The sequence below is a fragment of the Hypanus sabinus genome, unplaced genomic scaffold (genome assembly GCF_030144855.1).
Source record: "Hypanus sabinus isolate sHypSab1 unplaced genomic scaffold, sHypSab1.hap1 scaffold_180, whole genome shotgun sequence".
Lineage (NCBI taxonomy): Eukaryota > Metazoa > Chordata > Chondrichthyes > Myliobatiformes > Dasyatidae > Hypanus > Hypanus sabinus.
Genome location: NW_026779887.1, coordinates 369,155 through 387,331, shown reverse-complemented (window position 1 = coordinate 387,331; position 18,177 = coordinate 369,155). Strand labels below are relative to the sequence as shown.

The following is an 18,177-nucleotide window of genomic DNA, read 5'->3' as shown; positions in this document are numbered from 1 at the left end:
CTCTCTTTAGACTGGCCGACTGCCTGTCTGCAGATCTCTCTCTCTCTCTCTCATGGTTAATCCACAGTCAGCGCTGTCAGCCTGTGACTGACGACATAGTCCCGCCTCCTCACGCCGGCGCTCTTAAAGAAACAGTCACAGAACGACCGCAGGCTCGTAACGGCTGCAACACAACTTCCCGACTTTTGAACTCAATGCTTCAACTAATGACAACCACGCCATTTGCCTTCTGAACCACCCGATCAATCTGTGCAGTCTCTTTCAGGGAGCGTTGAACTTGGAGTCTGAGATCCCTCTGATCATCAACAGAGTTCAGGATTTTGCATTTAACAGTGTACTCATTGTCTCATACATTCCACCTACCGAGCTTCCGAGATTATCATCACTAATCAAATCTCACTGAGATTTCTCAGGTCCTGTTGAATTTATTGCCAAGTGCACAAGTACGGGAAGGTACAGGTACAGAGAATCACTGACTTGTGGCAGCATCACAGGCAAGTACATTCAGATAACACACGGAACAAACAATGATACGATTCTCTGTCAGTAACAATCTATTATCTATAAATATGTCATTATCCGTATTTTAAATACAATACGTTCTGTCATATTCAATATTAAAATGTGCAATAACGGACTTGGAAATGTTGAATTTGGTCCCTGTTTCCATTCCTCCTGTAATCCACCACCAGTTCCTTTGTTTTTGTCACAATGAGGGAGAGGTTGTTATCTTGACACCACTGTGTCGGGGTGATGACTTCTTCTCTGTGGGCTGTCTCGTTATTATTTGAGATTAGGCCAGTCAGTGCAGTGTCCTCACATATTTAATAAACTGATTGGAGCTGTGGGTGGCGACACAAGTCATGGATATACAGAGAGTAAAGGAGGGGGCAAGGAGACACCCCTGTGGGGTATGTGTGCTGAGGGTCAGAGAGACAGAGTTGAGGGAGCCCATTCTCGCGATCTGACAGGAAGTCCAGGATCCAGCTGCACAAGACAGGGTGAAGGCCGAGGTCTCTGAGCTTCTTGTCGATACGTCACGCCTTCGTATGGCTACTGCTCTGCCCATGACCGCAAGGAACTGCAGAGAACTTTGGTGCGCAGAGAACATCAGAGAAACAAGCCTCCCCTCAATGGACTCTTCCTACACTTCCCCTGCCTCGGAAAAGCAGGCCATGTACTCAATGATCCTCACAACCTGGACATTCTTGCTGCAAACCCGCTCCCCCATCGGGGAAGAGACACAAAAGCCTTAAAGCCTGTACCACCAGGCTCAATGTCGGCTTCCTGCCTGTGGTTATAATCCAAATGAATGGTCTTCAGTCCGATAAAATGGACTTAACCTCACAATGTAACTCGACGTGACCCTGCACCAGATGTCTATCTACACTGCACTTTCTCTGCAGCCATAATGCTTTGTTACAGTTATTGTTTTGTCGTATATCAGCTCAATGTACTGTCGTAATATATTGATCTGTGTGGATGGTACGGCAGGCAAGATTTTCACAGTAGCTCGGTACGTGATAAGAAAAAAACGAATTCCCCATTTTAACTGTGTGGAAATATTAGACAGACTGAGCGTCTGCTTTGGAACCTCAGGAGGAAACTTAACTGAACTGTTGTCATTTCTGAGGAATGCAAATAAATAGAAAAGGCTTCAATCTCGCATTACGATCTGCGGTAACTGGGATCAGGTGACCGGTGATCAGTTTACCACCGACAGATGCCGGGGGGGGGGGGGACATAATAATCAGAAAGTCCCTAGTCGCAGCCGTATAAATAAAATGTGATATCAGTAGGTGTGTGGTGCATGACAATACACAACAGGTGCCGGAGTAGGCCATTCGGCCCTTCGAGACTGCACCGCCAGTCAATGTGACCATGGCTGATTATCCACAATCAGTACCCCGTTCATACCTTATCCCCGTATCCCTTGACTCCGCTATCTTTAAAAGCTCTACTTAACTCTTTCTTGAAGACATCCAGGGAATTGGCCTTCACTGCCTTCTGCAGCAGAGTATTCCATAGATCCACATCCCTGTGGGTGAAAATTTCCTGAACTCCATTCTAAATAGCCTACCGCTTATTCTTAAACTGTGGCCTTTGGTTCCGGACTCCCCAACATTGGGAACATGTTTCCTGCCTCCAGTGTGTCCAATCCGTAAATAATTTTATCTGTTCCAATCAGATCCCTTCTCATCCTTCTAAGAATGTGAAGAAGATAGACAACCTGAGCAAAGTCACAGACTGATGAAGGGGAGGAATGGTCCATTTTGATACAGAGGGAAGCGGAGAGTTTGATATTGTTCCTGATGCCGGAACTGTAGCCAGTTAGAAGATGAAATCTTGTTCCTCCAAATTGTTTTGAGCTGTGACAGAGTTTTTTTTATCAGAAGACACCATGGAGACTAAAATTATCTGAGTTGAAGTGTCCTTCACCCACTGACGTGCTTTGTAACGTTTTAACAGTGTAGAGAAGTCAAAGGATTTGTGTATGGGAATCTCAAACACAACAGCACGTTAGTTCCGCTGTATCTGTCAGTTCGCCAGTACTTGAATGCCACCGATCCTTGAATGTGGAGGCAGAGATGTTGGGGACGACAGCGCCCCACTCGCTGCAAGGAGAGCCCGAACACGTGTCCATGACCGTGATCTGATTTGATACATTGCCATGACTTGATAGCAGTGTGACGTCATTCACTGACGAAAGGTCTCGGCCCGAACGTTGACTGTTCGTTTCAACGGATGCTGCCCGACCTGCTGAGTTCATCCAGCTTGTTTGTACGTGTTGATGTCATTCACTGGCTCTCATTTTGGAAGGGATTCAGTCGGCCATCGCAGATACACCAGCAGCTTCGCACTGGGAAGCGGCCGTTCACCTGCTCCGTGTGTGTGAAGAGACTCAATCAGTTAACCCACCTTGTCATGCTCCGGTGAGTTCACAATAAATAGAAGCCACATTTCTGTCCGGAGTGAGCAAAGAGTTTTACTCAATCATCCCGGCTGCTGCAACGCCAACAACTTCACATAGGGAGGAAGTTCAAATCAGCTCCGTGTTAAATGTTTAACCATCACGGTGACAGAAGGCAGCTGCAGGTTCATGAGGGACTGTTACTGTGAGATTCTGCAGTTCCTGCGACTGCTCATCGCACCCAGGATTGAACCCTGGTCACTGAGCATTGGAGGTTTCGGTTCTGCTGATGTTAGCCTTGAACTAGACTGGTGTTTAATATTGTGGATCCGTGAAAGATAAATCAGTTCTGTATTCACTCCACTGTCTCAGGTAGTTACTGTCTTTACCACACTCACAATGTACGCTAGAAAGGCCACTCGGCCTATCTTACCCCTGCCCATGTTTCTGTTCCATATCAGTACATCAAAACCTATCCGTGCCATTCCCCTATCACTCTCCCTGAGATGATAGGTTTCAACTAGTCACACATAGTGGGATAGGAGATTTCCGTTGAATTTCATAGAATCATAGAAGTCTACAGCATATTACAGCTGTGCCGACCATGTAAATTACTCTGGTAACTGTCTAGAATTTCCCTACCGCATAGACAGCTATTTTCCTGAGTTCCATTTACCTCTCTAAGAGTCTCTTAAAATACCCTATTGTATCCGCCTCTACCACCGGCGCTGGCAGTGCATTCCACACAGGCACCACACTTTGTTTTAAAAAACTTAGCTCTGGCATCTCCTCTGCAGGTACTTCCAAGCAGCTTAAACCTATTCCCCCTCGTGTTAGCCGTTTCAGCCCTGGGAAAAAGCCTCTGGCTATCCACACGACCAATGCCTCTCATCATCTCATACACCTGCATGAATCTCCTGCATGATTTTCTCCGGGCTGAACAAGACGATGAGCTCAATGTGGTTTTGACGTTCTTCAGGGCTCCGGACGAAGTTGGTTAAACTCCTTCTTCCCCGCTCTTTTCAACGTTTTGGGTCATTTTCACCAATTTTAAAGGACTGTGCCTCAGACAGCTGGGTTGTTGCAATTGTTACGTACCAGCAGCAATAGGTCACTAATGGAGTCTGGTTTCGATGTTAAATCCACTATCTTTATCAGTATCTACTCCAAATATAAAAGATTAAACGAAATAAACAGAAGTTAACAGCGTTATCGTATATATATGTACGTACGTAGAGCTTCCAAACTATCAAGCTTGGGAAACAATGCTTAAAGTCCTAAAATGGTAAGGTAGAAAAGTTCAGTAATCCACGGAATACGTGAGAGAGGGGAGAGATTTATAAATCCACCCGAACATGTAGAGAGAGGGCAATTACGAAGAATTCCACACACATTCCACGCTGGGTAAACGAAATATCAGTCGCCAAAGATCTTATCCGTTGATTCGTTCCGAAATCCACTTCGAACTATCACCAGGTGACAGTGACAGGAATACCGTCTTCAAGTGGTTACCGTAGAACACCCCGATACCAGGTAAGGGCCAACAAAAGTGATACCACAGTATACTCCAGCAAATTCACAAATATGGATTATACGAAGTGACAGTCACACATCCGTTGTGCACGGCGTGCCGATCATGAACCCGATTTTCTGGGCATTGCAACCCATAGCAGTGACAAGCGGAAGTTCCAACAACTTCCCTCTCTCTCTCTCTCTCTCTCTCTCTCTCTCTCTCCCTCTCTCTCTCTCCCTCTCTCTCTGCCGCAGCTTGTGTCTGACGTCACAGTCCCGCCTCACTCAGACATTTAAAGCGACACTCACAGTAAACGAACCTGCGGTCTCGCAACACAATGCATCTCTAAAGTCTGATAGTTGACTAGCTAGTGAATCTTCCATGGTGCAGTCGGAAACCAAAGAGTTGCCAGCCTTAGTCAGGGCTTTGGGGCTCCAGAGAGAGATGGGGCCTGGAGTTCACGAGGAGGAGGTGGAATCAAACCAGCAGGCTGTGGCTACAAAAGAAAGATCGGAAACATTTGGAAACAGGTTGCCCGAAAAAAAAAAGGTGGTTAATTTCTGGAAAATAGTAGTGGAAATTAACAGATCAGGCAATAAATGTGGAGAGGAATAAATAGACAACGTTTAGGCGGAGTTCCTTCTGCATTTTGTGTGTGTGCGTCTCTGTATTTCCAAAATGCAGAATCTCCTGCGTTTCAGATCTGCATTTTACTTTGGCATGAGATACACGTTGATACTGAGTATATTGTTTATCGGAGCCGCTTTCTGCGTTAAAACAGCTGCAGATTTTTCTATACACACGAAAAAAAATGAGGTACGGACATTAAACTAGTGCTTGCAGAAATGTTTAATGGCACCGTGACTACCCATAAGCCCCTGCGTTATAGTTTTTGGCCGGCATTGAAGCACAGATGAAATGCGCAGGCGTCAGGGTTGTGGCGTCTCTGAGTATGACGCATGCGCACAGTACTCAGAAGGCCTTTGAAATATCGTGTGCAGGTAAGAGCGATTTTCTGTCTCTTTACCTTAAACACCGATTCAGGGCAATTCCTGTGACCCGCAACCCCAGGAGAGTCCTGCTCTCTTCCCTCTCTCTCAGCCCCCGATCCGTACACGGGCCCCAGGGAATGGGAACCGATGGTTCTCAGACAGAGCTGAGCTCCAGCTTGGGAACTCAGAGAAAGGGCACAAAATCTTTTACATCACCAGTTGAGAAAATCACCTTTGGTCTACCTCCAGTCGCAAGCAAGAGGAAATCTGCAGATGCTGGAAATGTAAGCAACGCACACAAAATGCCGGCGGAATTCAACATTAGCACTTTTTTCCATAGATTCTGCCTGGCTTGCTGAGTTCCTCCTGCCTTTTGTGTGTGTTGCTTGCTCTAACTCCTCTTGCTCTGGACTTTTCTACCAGTGAGAACATGTTTTATCTCATTCTGTCTGGGTACATAATGATATCAAACACCTTTGCCCTGGCAACAAGTAGCATTCACATCACAGATGTGCCAGACTACAATGAGACAGACTACTGCCCTTCCCTTCATATTCATTGGCATTGCCATCACTGAGTTCACCACTGTCAGTCATTTGGGGGTGGGTTCAGGGGAAATATTTATGTCCAATATAGAAACTGTTGTTACCTGTGTGGATTGTGGTGATGCAAAAGTTGCTGGAGAATTTGCAAGTGGGCAGAAGTGGAGTGATATTTGGAAATCTGACTTTTTAAAGTGTAATTTAGCAAGCAAACCACATATGAACAAAGTGCAAAAGCTCTGGTGAGAAAATCCTTCATTACCCTGTTACGTACCCCGTAACTGGGTGTCTTACCAGCAAAAATAGAAGTATCCGTTTATTTTCAAAACAGTGTTTATTAGTAAAATATACAAATCAACATCAACAATGCAAATATACAGATAATACACGTTAGCAATACTAAACTTAAAAGTGTGGGTATAATAATAATCAATAATAAACAAGCTATCGTTGTCTAGGGGATAATGAATTGTCATATGTGAGTATAAAGTTCAGTTCATACAGGCTGAGGTAGTTGTTGGTTGATGTGTTGTAATTGTCTTGCAAACCTTCCTTTACGATCTTGATCTATTGATGTGTTGTTGTGGCCATTCAGGTATGACCCCTATCACCTTTAGCTAGACCGTTCTTCTATGGTGGACTCGTCACCCAGGCAAGGGTGGACACACCCACAAGCCCCCACCGGCCTCGCTATAAACACTGTGAGTTAAAATTCTTCATTCGGTCTCTGATGTCACCAACTTTTCTCGTGGGTTCCAACACTTAAACAGTGCTCACTAGTGTGTCTCTTGGTGCGTCTGAGAGGTGTATCCCCAGACCTCACTTTTATCCCTACTCACAGGCTCTCAGGTGTCAATCAGTTTTGAATGGCTGAGCCCATCAAACCAGCCCACTCGGGCTGTCCACTGAGGAATTTTAATGAACAGAATAGTACCAAGTAAACAGCCCTCTCCGGAGCCGTGAGTCTTACAGGAGTCATAATATGGTCTCTCTCCCCCGGTGTTATCTAGCCCCTGCCTGAAGCAAATGTTCCATTCCAAAATGTTTTGCTCCATCTCTTTCTCTCTCATTAACAGGCTGGCAACAGTAACGGTTTGTAATTCTCCCAGGGGAGGGGGACATGGGCAACCCTGCACCCTTCTGCCCATCAGAGCTGTTCATCCTTCGTAACAACCTGTTCCAGGCCTGTTAAACCAGTTGCGTGAGAGTGCAGATGAACTCGATTGAACCCAGAGGAGATCAAAGTTCCTATCGACAGTGATTTGCTAGCTATTAAAATGAATGCCTCTCCATATAAAATTCACTGTGCACATCTTGTCACTGGCTAAAAATGCACAGTACAAGATTTATGTGCACACTGGTCATTACAAATTAGGGGGGACATTGGTGGGTAGGTGAGGAGACCTCCAGTGTCCTTGAGGCCCTCACCTACAAGATGTGCATCCAGCTGCAGCTTGTAACCCTGCACTTGAAGGTGTTGGAACTTGAAATGGATGAATTCTGGATCATCCAGCAGTTGGAGGGCGTGATAGATATTACATGAAGAAAGGTGAGTTACACACAAGGTGCAGGACACAGGAAATTGGGTAAGAGTCAGGAAAGGAAATGAGGTTAAATAGCCATCGCAGAGTACTCTTGCGGCCATCCCCCATAACCACAGGGGGACCACTTTAGAAACTGTTGAGGGGAGTTGCCTGGCAGAGGAAAGTCAAAGGGGTGAGAGGGGATTGGTGAGTTAGGGGTGCAGAACAGGAAGGGGTCTAATATTCTAGCAGTGAGGCTTGCTAGAGCTAGTGTGGGGGAGGGTGATGTAAATTGTAAGGGGAATAGGAGGCAGAATGACAGAACAGATAGTGGAGAGATTGAATTGAATTGACTTTATTATGCGCATCCTTCATATACATGAACAGTAGGAACCTTTATATTACATCTCCATCTAAATGTGCAATGTGTAATTTATAGTAATTAATAATAAATAGGACTGTCAATACAACATGAAAGTGCAATTGTATCAGCATGAATTAATCAGTCTGATGACCTGGTGGAAGATGATGACCGGAGCCTGTTGCTCCTTTTGCTTTGGTACTGTTTCCTGGATGGTAGCAGCAGGAACAGTTGGTGTTTGTGGTGAATTGGGTCCCCAAAATCCTTTGGGCCCCTTTTACACAGCTGGCTTTGTAAATGTCCTGAATAGTGGGAAGTTCACATCTGCAGATATGCCGGGCTGTCCACACCACTCTCTGTAGGTTCCTGCGATTAAAGGAAGTACAGTTCCCATAACAGGCAGTGATGCAGCTGGTCAGAATGCTTTCAATTGTGTCCCTGCAGAAAGTTATTAGGATTTGGGGCCCCATCGCAAACTTCTTCAGCCGTCTGAAGTGAAAGAGGTGCTGTTTTGCTTTTCTCACAACATAGCCAGAATGTGCAGACAAAGTGAAATCTTGGTGATTTTTATACCAAAGAACTTAAAGCTGTTCACCCTCTGAACCCCAGATCCATTGGTGTCAATGTAGGTTAGTCTGTCTCCATTCCTCCTGTCGTCTACAATCAGCTCCTTTGTTTTTGTGATAATGAGGGAGAGTTTGTTTTCTGACACCAGTCAGATGTTGTTCAGACCTCAGACAGAGTCAGCAATCAAATGGCTGAGCATGGTGCGATGAATGTGCTGAGCTGTGTATATCACAATGCAAGAAGCATCGTAGGAAAGCCAGATAAGCTCAGGACAGGGAATTATGATATTGAATCAATTACTAGGACTTGTTTCCACCCAACAATCTGTGGTGTTTGGAGGAACAGATTTGTCGGGAGATCACAATAGACAATAGGTGCAGAAGTAGACCATTCGACCCCTCGAGCCTGCACCACCATTCTGAGATCATGGCTGATCAACTACTATCAATACCCGGTCCCTGCCTTGTCCCCATATCCCTTGATTCCCCTATCCATAAGATACTTATCTAGCTCCTTCTTGAAAGCATCCAGAGAATTGGCCTCCACAACCTTCCATGACAGTGCATTCCAGGCCCCCACAACTCTCCTTAACTCCTTAGTTTTTCCTTAACTCTGTCCAAAATGACCAACCCCTTATTCTCAAACCATACCCTCTGGTACTGGACTCTGGAACATATTTCCTGCCTTTATCTTGTCCAATCCCTTAATGATCTTATATGTTTCAATCAGATCCCCTCTCAATCTCCTTAATTCCAGCGTGTAAAAGCCCAGTCTCTATAACCGCTCTGCGTAAGACAGTCCAGACATCCCAGGAATTAAACTCGTGAATCTACGCTGCACTTTCTCGACAGCCAGGATGTCATTCCTTAACCCTGGAGACCAAAACTGTACACAATACTCCAGGTGTAGTCTCACTAGGGCTCTGTACAAATGCAAGAGGATTTCCTTGCGCTTGTACTGAAATTCCCTTTGTAATAAAGGCCAATATTCCATTAGCCTTCTTCACTGCCTGCTGCATTTGCTCATTCACATTCAGTGACTGATGAACAAGGACTCCTAGATCTCTTACCTAACTCTACACCATTCAGATAATAGTCTGCCTTCCTGTTCTTACTCCCAAAGTGGATAACCTTACACTTATTCACATTAAACGTCATCTGCCAAGTATCTGCCCACTCACCCAGCCTATCCAAGTCACCCTGAATTCTCCTAACATCCTCATCACATGTCACCCAACATACCACCCAACTTAGTATCATCAGCAAATTTGCTGATGTTATTTTCAATGCCTTCATCCAAATCGTTGACATAAATTGTAAACAGCTGTGGTCCCAATACCGAGCCCTGTGGCACCCCACTAGTCACCACCTACCATTCCGAGAAACACCCATTCACCACTACCCTTTACTTTCTATCTGCCAGCCAGTTTTCTATCCATGTCAATGCCTTCCCCCCGATGCCATGAGCTTTGATTTTACCCACCAATCTCCTATGTGGGACCTTATCAAATGCCTTCTGAAAATCGAGGTACACTATATCCACTAGATCTCCCCCGTCTAACTTCCTGGTTACATCCTCGAAAAACTCCAACAGATTAGTCAAGCATGATTTACCCTTGGTAAATCCATGCTGGCTCGGCCCAATCCTATCACTGCTATCGAGATATGCCACTATTTCATCCTTAATAATGGACTCTAGCATCTTCCCCACCACCGATGTCAGGCTGACAGGTCGATAGTTCTCTGTTTTCTCCCTCCCTACTTTCTTAAAAAGAAAGATAACATTAGCCATTCTCCAATCCTCAGGAACTGATCCTGAATCTAAGGAACATTGGAAAATGATTACCAATGCATCCGCAATTTCCAGGGCCACCTCCTTTAATACCCTCGGATGCAGACCATCTGGACCTGGGGATTTGTCAGCCTTCAGTCCCATCAGTCTGCTCAACACCATTTCCTTCCTAATGTTAATGTGTTTCATTTCCTCTGTCACCCTATGTCCTTGGGTATCACAGACCATGCCAAGAAACAAAGGTTGATTCAATAACTGATTTTAACTTTCCATATTTTGACTAGGACTCCCATAATGTAAAAGGACTAGATGGGGTAGAGTTTGTCAAATGTGCCCTTATTCAGTACGTAGAATTCCCGATGCAGAAGTGTGCAATAAGCTGTTAGGAAATGATCCAGGGCTGGTGACAGACATTAGTGATCATAATGCCATGAGATTCAAAGTAAATATGGAAAAAGATAGGTCTGGACCACGGGTTAAGATTCTAAATTGGAGAAAGGTCAATTTGGATGGTATCAGAAAGGATCTGACGTGTGGTTTGGGACAGGCTGTTTTCTGGCAATGGTAAGTGGGAGGCCTTCAGAAATGAAATTTTGAGCGTGTGGAGTTTGAATGTGCCTGCCGAAATAAAAGCTGAAAGGTACCTGGTGCAGGGAGCTGTGCTTTTCAGGAGATATTGAGGCCCGGATCATTTTGTTCCTCTGAATGCCTCAGACTGTTGGGTGCTACCAAGACTCATTAATGACTACAAATCATAATTCCAAGCCTTGAGCTCATCTGACTTTTTTTTTACTCATTATCTGTTAGTTTCCAAAAGCTTCCCAATAGTTTTTGCTCTTTTGTTTGCCCTCACTTTGGCTTTTATGTTGGCTTTGGCTTCTCATTTCAGCCAAAGTTGTGTCCTCCTGCCTTTCCAATACTTCCACTTCTTTGGGATGTATCAATCACTCGGCTCCCGAATTGTTCCCAGAAACTCTAGCCATTGCAGCTCCATTGTCCCTCCTACCTTTTCCCTTCCAAACAAGTTTGGACAACTTCTCTGCCATAGAAATATGGAGAAGTTCAGTACAGAAACAGTCTATTTGGCCCATCTAGTCAATGCCGAAAAAACATTTAAGCTGTCTAATACAACTACCTGCTCCGGGATCATCACCCTCCATAACCCTACAATCCAGGTACCTATCAAACTTCTCTTAATCGTGAATTTGAGGTCATATTCACCACTTGCGCTGGCATCTCATTCCACACTCTCCCAACCATTTCAGTAAAGAGCTTTTCCACACTATCCCATTCAATGGTCACCTTCCACTTACCCATGACCTCTGGTTATCATCCCACCCAACCTCAGTGGAAAAAGCTGTCTGCATTTACCTGATCCATACCCTCATAATTTTCTATACTTCTCACAACTCCTCAAAGCAAGGTTTAATTTCCTTGTTTATATTTAGAGCCTTTTTTAGGTGTATAAAATGATGAGGGGTATTGATCGTGTGGATAGCCAGAGGTTTTTTTCTCAGGGTTGAAATGGCTAACTTGAGGGGGCATAGTTTCAAGGTGCTTGGAAATAGCTACCATGGGGATGTCAGCCATAAGTTTTTTATACACAGAGAGTTGTGGGTGATGGTAGCGGTGGTCGAGGCAGGTACAGTAGGGTCTTTTAACAGCCTCTTAGATAGGTACATGGAGCTTAGGAAAATAGAGGGCTATGCGCTGGGGAAATTCTGGGCAGTTACCAGAGTAAGTTACATGGTTGGCACATTTTAGGCTGAAAAATCTGGAATATGCTGTAGACTTCTATGTTTGAAGTTGAACAGCAAAGTAACTTCTCTTCTTTAAACTGTACATGTCTAGGATTTTAATGCCACTTTCCCACACTCCCATAGACCCTTTGTCCATCTCCTGAGTAAATAGAGATGAAAAATTATTTAAGATCTCGGCCATCTGCTTTGGTTCCACATGTGGGTTGCACTCTCTCTTGGAGGCTGCTTCGAGGGTCTCTCTCTCCTGAAGCAAATACAGTTCTCTTTATATCATGCAGTCATGTACACAGATACCTGTGGGTTCACCCCCCTTAGTTTCTCTACAGATGGGTATTGTTAACTTTATCAGTCATAAATTGTTTGTATAACAGTTTTATTTGCTACTATGTCTGGATGCAGACAGACACAGGCCCACCACCCAAAGTCTGCTGCCCTTGTAAATAGTCACTCGCTCTAATTGCTTATCTTGCAGGAGCCATGAGAAACACAAGGCACAATGTGCTTCTCACACCAAGGCTGCTCACCCGCTCAGCTTATCTCATGGGAAAGCAATTGTGCCTTTATACTCTTATTCTCAAGCTCATGGATGCTATGACCTTTAAAAAAAATAGCCAGGGTCACAAGTGGCCTACGAGATGCTAACTTCTTAATATTACAGTGATATCTTAATTCCAGGTGTTGATCCACGCCCTTAACACATCCACCTGTCCTACACTGTTACTTGTATTGAAATATACCGGGCTCAGCATATTCACAGCACAATGCTCAACTTTTTCATTCCTGACTTTGAGGACAGAACAACATCTGTCTCCACCACCCCTCCAATATCTGTTCTGTTATTCAGGCTCCCATTCCCCCTGCAACTTTAGATTAACCCCCCCCCCTTACCCCCACCTCCCACCATGCAGGTCTATCAGCCCTTTGGCTTTCCTCTCCCAGATCTATAAAAAGGAGGTGCATACCAGCTACAGGTAAATAGGAAGAAATGGGGTACAAGAAATTCAAGTGAATACTTATGAAAGAAATAAAAGAAGGCATGAGATTGTCCCAGCAGACAAGGTGAAGGGAAATCCTCAGAGATTCTGCAGATGCGTTGAGAGCAAAAAGATTGCAAGCGAAAAAAAAATCATCTGAAAGATCAGAATATGAGGAGACAAAATAGATGGGGGAGATATTTTTCTGCTTCCGTATTTACACAGAAGATGGACACAGTATATAGAAGTGAGGTAAAGCAGCATCAACTCCATGGACCCTGTACAGATTACAGAGGTGGAGGTGTTTGCTGTCTTAAGGGAAATTACCATGGATAAGTTCCCAGGGCCTGTCAAGTTGTTCCCTTGGACCCTGAGGACGACAAGTGCAGAAATTGTTGGGGTCAAAGCACAGATATTTAAATCCCCGTTAGTGACAGGTGAGGAACTGGAGGATTGGAGGACAGCCAGTGTTGTTCCACTGTTCAAGAAAGACTCTAAAAATAAACTAGGAAATTATACATTGGTGAGCCTGATATCACCAGTGGGAAAGTTATTGGAAAGTGTGTGCAGGTTGCAGATATTTCATTTTAAAATCTTTTTTTAAATAAATTATTATTGATGATTAACAAAAAAGATACATTAAGTCGATATGTCATTATGTACAATAAAAAATTAAATTAGCAAATAACTGATTAACAAAGCTAAGCAATATATCAGTAATAATAAGAAAAAATAAATTTATAAGAATATTTTTTGAAAGAAAAAGAAGCAAAAAAATACCCTGTTAACTAAAAAAAACCCTGAAAGAAAAAAACAAAAAAAAGCATTAGCAGCAGAACCCCGGAGCTATACATCATACACGCTTGCATAAAAAATAAACATCAATCCACTAACTCAAATCCATTTAAAGAAAAATCAGAATGAAACCATATTAATTAACTCAAATCAGATGATAGAGGTGGGCAAATGAACTCCACCTTTTCTCAAAATCAAATTGAGAATCAAAAGTTTGACTTCTGATTTTCGCCAAACTAAGACATAACATCACCTGAGAAAACCATTGTATCAACGTAGGAGCAGAAGCATCTTTCCATTTCAACAAAATAGCCCTTCTGGCCGATAATGTGACAAATGCAATTACATGTTGGTCTGATGGAGAAATACCATGAAAATATTGAGGGATTATGCCAAATAAAACAGTCAATTTATTAGGTTGTAAATTAATTTTTAAAACTTTAGAAATTGTAGAGAAAATAAACTTCCAAAAATGTTTCAGTACAGAACATGACCAAAACATATAGGAGCTGGATATACAAGTATTTGGATCAATGTGGACTGATTCAGGATAGGCAGCATGGCTTGGTCCTGTCTAACCGATCTTACAGAGTCTCTCGAAGAAGTTATCAGGAAAGTGGATGAAGATAAGGCAGAGGATATCTACGTGGACTTCAGCAAGGCACTTGACGAAGTCTCATATGGGATGTTGGTCAAGAAGGTTCAGTCACTCAGCATTCAGGATGAGATAGTAAATTGGATGAGTAAATTGGGAAAAGCCAGAGTGTGGTAGCAGATGGTTGCCTCACTGACCGGAGGCCTGCGCATAGTGGTGTGCCACAGGGATCACTGCTGGATCTGTTGGTGTTTGTCATCTATATCAGTAATCTGGATGTTAACATGGTTCGCTGGATCAGCAACTCAGTGGATGAAACCAAGATTGGGGTGTAGTGAACAGCAAGGAAGACTCTCACGGCTTGCAGTGTGATCTGGACCCGCTGGAAAAATGGGTTATGTAATGCAAAATGGAATTTAATTGAGACAAGTTGCATTTTGGTAGGACCTAGGTCTTACACAGTGAATGGGAGGGCACTGAGGAACACTGTTGAAGAAAGGGATCTGGGAATACAGATTCACTGGGAATTCACTGCAAGTGGTGTCACAGTTTGATAGGGACGGAAAGAAAGATTTCGTCACATTGGCCTTAATAAACCAAAGTACTGAGTACAGGAGATGGATGATATGTTGACTTTGTACATGACATTGGTGAGGCCTAATTTGGAGTATTGTGTGCAGTTTTGGTCACCTACCTACATGAAAGATGTAAAAGAGGTTGAAAGAGTTCATTGAAAATTCACAAGGATGTTGCCAGGTCTGGAGCACTTGGGTTATAAGGGAAGATTGTACAGGTCAGGATTTTATTCCTTGGAACATAAAAGACTGAGGGGAGATTTGATTGTGATAGAGGGGCATAGCTCGGGTAAATGCAAGCTGGCTTTTACCACTGAGATGGTGTGGGACTACAACCAGCGACCATGGGTTAAGGGTGAAAGGTGAAACGTTAAGGGAAACATGAGGGGAAACTTCTTCACACAGACGGTCATCTGGGTGTGGAATGAGCAGCCAGCACAAGTGGTGCAATTTCAGCTTTTAAGATCTTTGTATAGGTACCTAAATGGTAAGGGTATGGGAGTGTGCAGTTGAAGTAGTTCAGCACTAACTAGATGGCCAAAAGGGCCTGTTTCTGTGTTGTAATTTTCTATTACTGTAACAAGAACCTGAAATAATACAAAAATTCATTCTAAATCCTTTTAACAGCTGTGAAGACCAACCATTCATCTCAGCAGGAATTTTTTTTTATATATGGCATTAAAACTGTGGCACGTTAAGTTAAGGAAAATCCCAGTTGCACATCAAGAAAGACTATTTGCATGAGACTGTTTCAGTTACTGTGGGGCCAGGCACCAATGCTGCTCAGCAGGAACCGGGAATAATACCAATGCATAGAGTCAAACTGAGCCAAGGTACAAATTGGAGATGGCAGAAGTGCCCATTCCTATAGAGACACAAGAGCATGAGGAAATTGATGGTCATTCCAGATACCAGCACTGTGCCCAGTCAGGAGATAATTTCTCTCTCCAACTTGGGTTGAACCTCACTGTAACAGTGTGATACCAGTTCAAACCTTGGCAACTCAAGTGATCTCATCTGAAATGTTGTCCTACACCCATTGATGGATTTTGTAAATCTTGTTACAGGTTGAGAATGAGAAGGAATTTATCTCCAAGACTCTCAAACACGGCACACCAGTTTTGCTGTCTCTGACTAGATACTTAAGAAGTGGAGCAAGAGATTCAATAGACCATCTGTCCTTCACAGACTGTGGGGAGGGATTCACTCGGTCCTTTGGCCAACTGGCATGTCTGTCATTTTACGCAGGGGAAAGTCTGTTCACCTGCTCAGACAGTGGGAACGGATTGACTCGGTTATCTCGATTGAAGGTACATCAGCAAGTTCACACTGGGTAAGGCCATTCACCTGTTCCGTGTGTGGGAAGGGATTCAGTCAGTCTTCCCACCTGTGCACACACCAGTCAGTTCATAACACACCAGGCAGAGGCTGGTCATCTGCTGAACTTCTGGGAAAGGATCCACTCAGTCATCTAACCTAATGGCTCATCAGCGAGTTCACACAGGGGATAAGCCGTTCACCTGCTCAGATTGTGGGAAGAGATTCATTCATTCATCCAGCCTACAGAGACATCAGCGAGTTCACACTGGGGAGAAGCCGTTCATCTGCTCAGAATGTGGGAAGGGATTCACTGATTCATCCAGCCTACATAGACATCAGCGAGTTCACACTGGGGAGAAGCCGTTCACCTGCTCAGAATGTGGGAAGAGATTCACTCAGTCATCCACCCTACAGAGACATCAGCGAGTTCACACTAGTGTGAGGCCGTTCACCTGCACAATCTGTGGGAAGAGATTCACACAGTCATCCACCCTACTGAGTCATCAGCGAGTTCACACTGGGGAGAGGCCGTTCACCTGCTCAGAATGTGGGAAGGGATTCATTGATTCATCCACCCTACAGAGTCATCAGCGAGTTCACACCGGGGAGAAGCCATTCATCTGCTCAGAATGTGGGAAGGGATTCATTGATTCATCCAGCCTACAGAGACATCAGCGAGTTCACACTGGGGAGAGGCCATTCACCTGCTCAGAATGTGGGAAGGGATTCACTCAGTTATCCAACCTACTGAGTCATCAGCGAGTTCACACTGGAGAGAGGCCATTCGCCTGCTCAGACTGTGGGAAGAGATTCACTCATTCATCCACCGTACTGAGTCATCAGCGAGTTCACACTGGGGAGAGGCCGTTCATCTGCTCAGTCTGTGGGAAGAGATTCACTCGGTCATCCGAACTACAGAGTCACCAACGAGTTCACATTAGGGAGAAGCCGTTCACTTGTTCATTCTGTGGGAAGGGATTCACTAAGTCATCCACACTACAGAGTCACCAGCGAGTTCACACTGGAGAGAGGCCGTTCACCTGCTCAGTCTGTGGGAAGAGATTCACTCAGTCATCCAACCTACAGACTCATCAGCGAGTTCACACTGGGGAGAAGCCGTTTACCTGCTCAGAATGCGGGAAGAGATTCACTCGCTCTTCCACCCTACAGAGACATCAGCAAGTTCACACCGGGGAGAAGCCGTTCATCTGTTCATAATTTGGGAAAGGATTCACTCAGTCATCCCAACTACTGGCACACCAGTCAGTTCACAATGGGGAGTGGTCGTTATTATGAATCCCTAGGTTTTGCTTGCTGTGGACTGTCATTTTAAGAGAGAGAGACAGAAATTAGGATGGTGAGTCAGTCTGACTTGCAGGTTGTTTAATTTGCTCACAGCTTGTTTAGTTTTAACTGAGGACAGAGACACTCAGACGGAGAGGAAGGAGGAAAAGTGGAAGGATCGGAACCGGGGAACTAGTGGCTGAGGGTCACTGTTTGGAACTTTCCTGTGACCACAAGGGTGGGTTAATTATCGATTCACCATATATCGAATGTGTGGTTATCACCTCGTTTGATCCATAGGTGTGGATCGGATTTGGCGTATCCTGTGAAGACCACTTATGTGTTAACCCTTGTCTGGGTTTGATGTGATAATTCACTTGAAGATGATACCCCTTGTGACAAGTGACTTTCAGTGATAATTTGTATGTGGATTTGGAACAATGAAGCATAAAATCTACAGCGACTGTTGTCTCGTTTTACCACAGTGGAGCCTGTGGAATTCGACATAATTGCCTTCTCTCACCATTTACCCTGGATTACAAATATCTCTCTCATCACCTATTCTGTGGTTATACTGAACTTTCATACTCTAACACATCAAGACTTGAAGCCTTGTTTCCCCCAAGCTTAATAGTTTGGAAGTTATATTTACACACATATATACACATAACTTC

The 18,177-nt window shown here is 44.2% G+C and overlaps 1 protein-coding gene across 4 annotated transcripts; it reads left to right on the top strand.

The window, feature by feature from the left end:
- Positions 1 to 5,363: 5,363 nt before the first annotated feature.
- On the top strand, positions 5,364 to 17,890 carry LOC132387382 (zinc finger protein 226-like). Of its 4 annotated transcripts, none has more exons than XM_059959754.1 (3): positions 5,364 to 5,425; positions 6,554 to 6,659; positions 15,967 to 17,890. In XM_059959754.1, exon 3 carries the CDS (start codon positions 16,379 to 16,381, stop codon positions 17,435 to 17,437), a length of 1,059 nt encoding a protein of 352 aa, XP_059815737.1. In that variant the 5' UTR covers positions 5,364 to 5,425; positions 6,554 to 6,659; positions 15,967 to 16,378; the 3' UTR covers positions 17,438 to 17,890. The 4 variants fall into 4 exon arrangements, with proteins under 4 accessions (XP_059815737.1, XP_059815738.1, XP_059815739.1 ...); XM_059959755.1 differs by having other exon boundaries at positions 15,527 to 17,890; XM_059959756.1 differs by lacking the exon at positions 6,554 to 6,659 and having other exon boundaries at positions 5,381 to 5,425.
- The last annotated feature ends 287 nt before the right edge of the window (positions 17,891 to 18,177 follow it).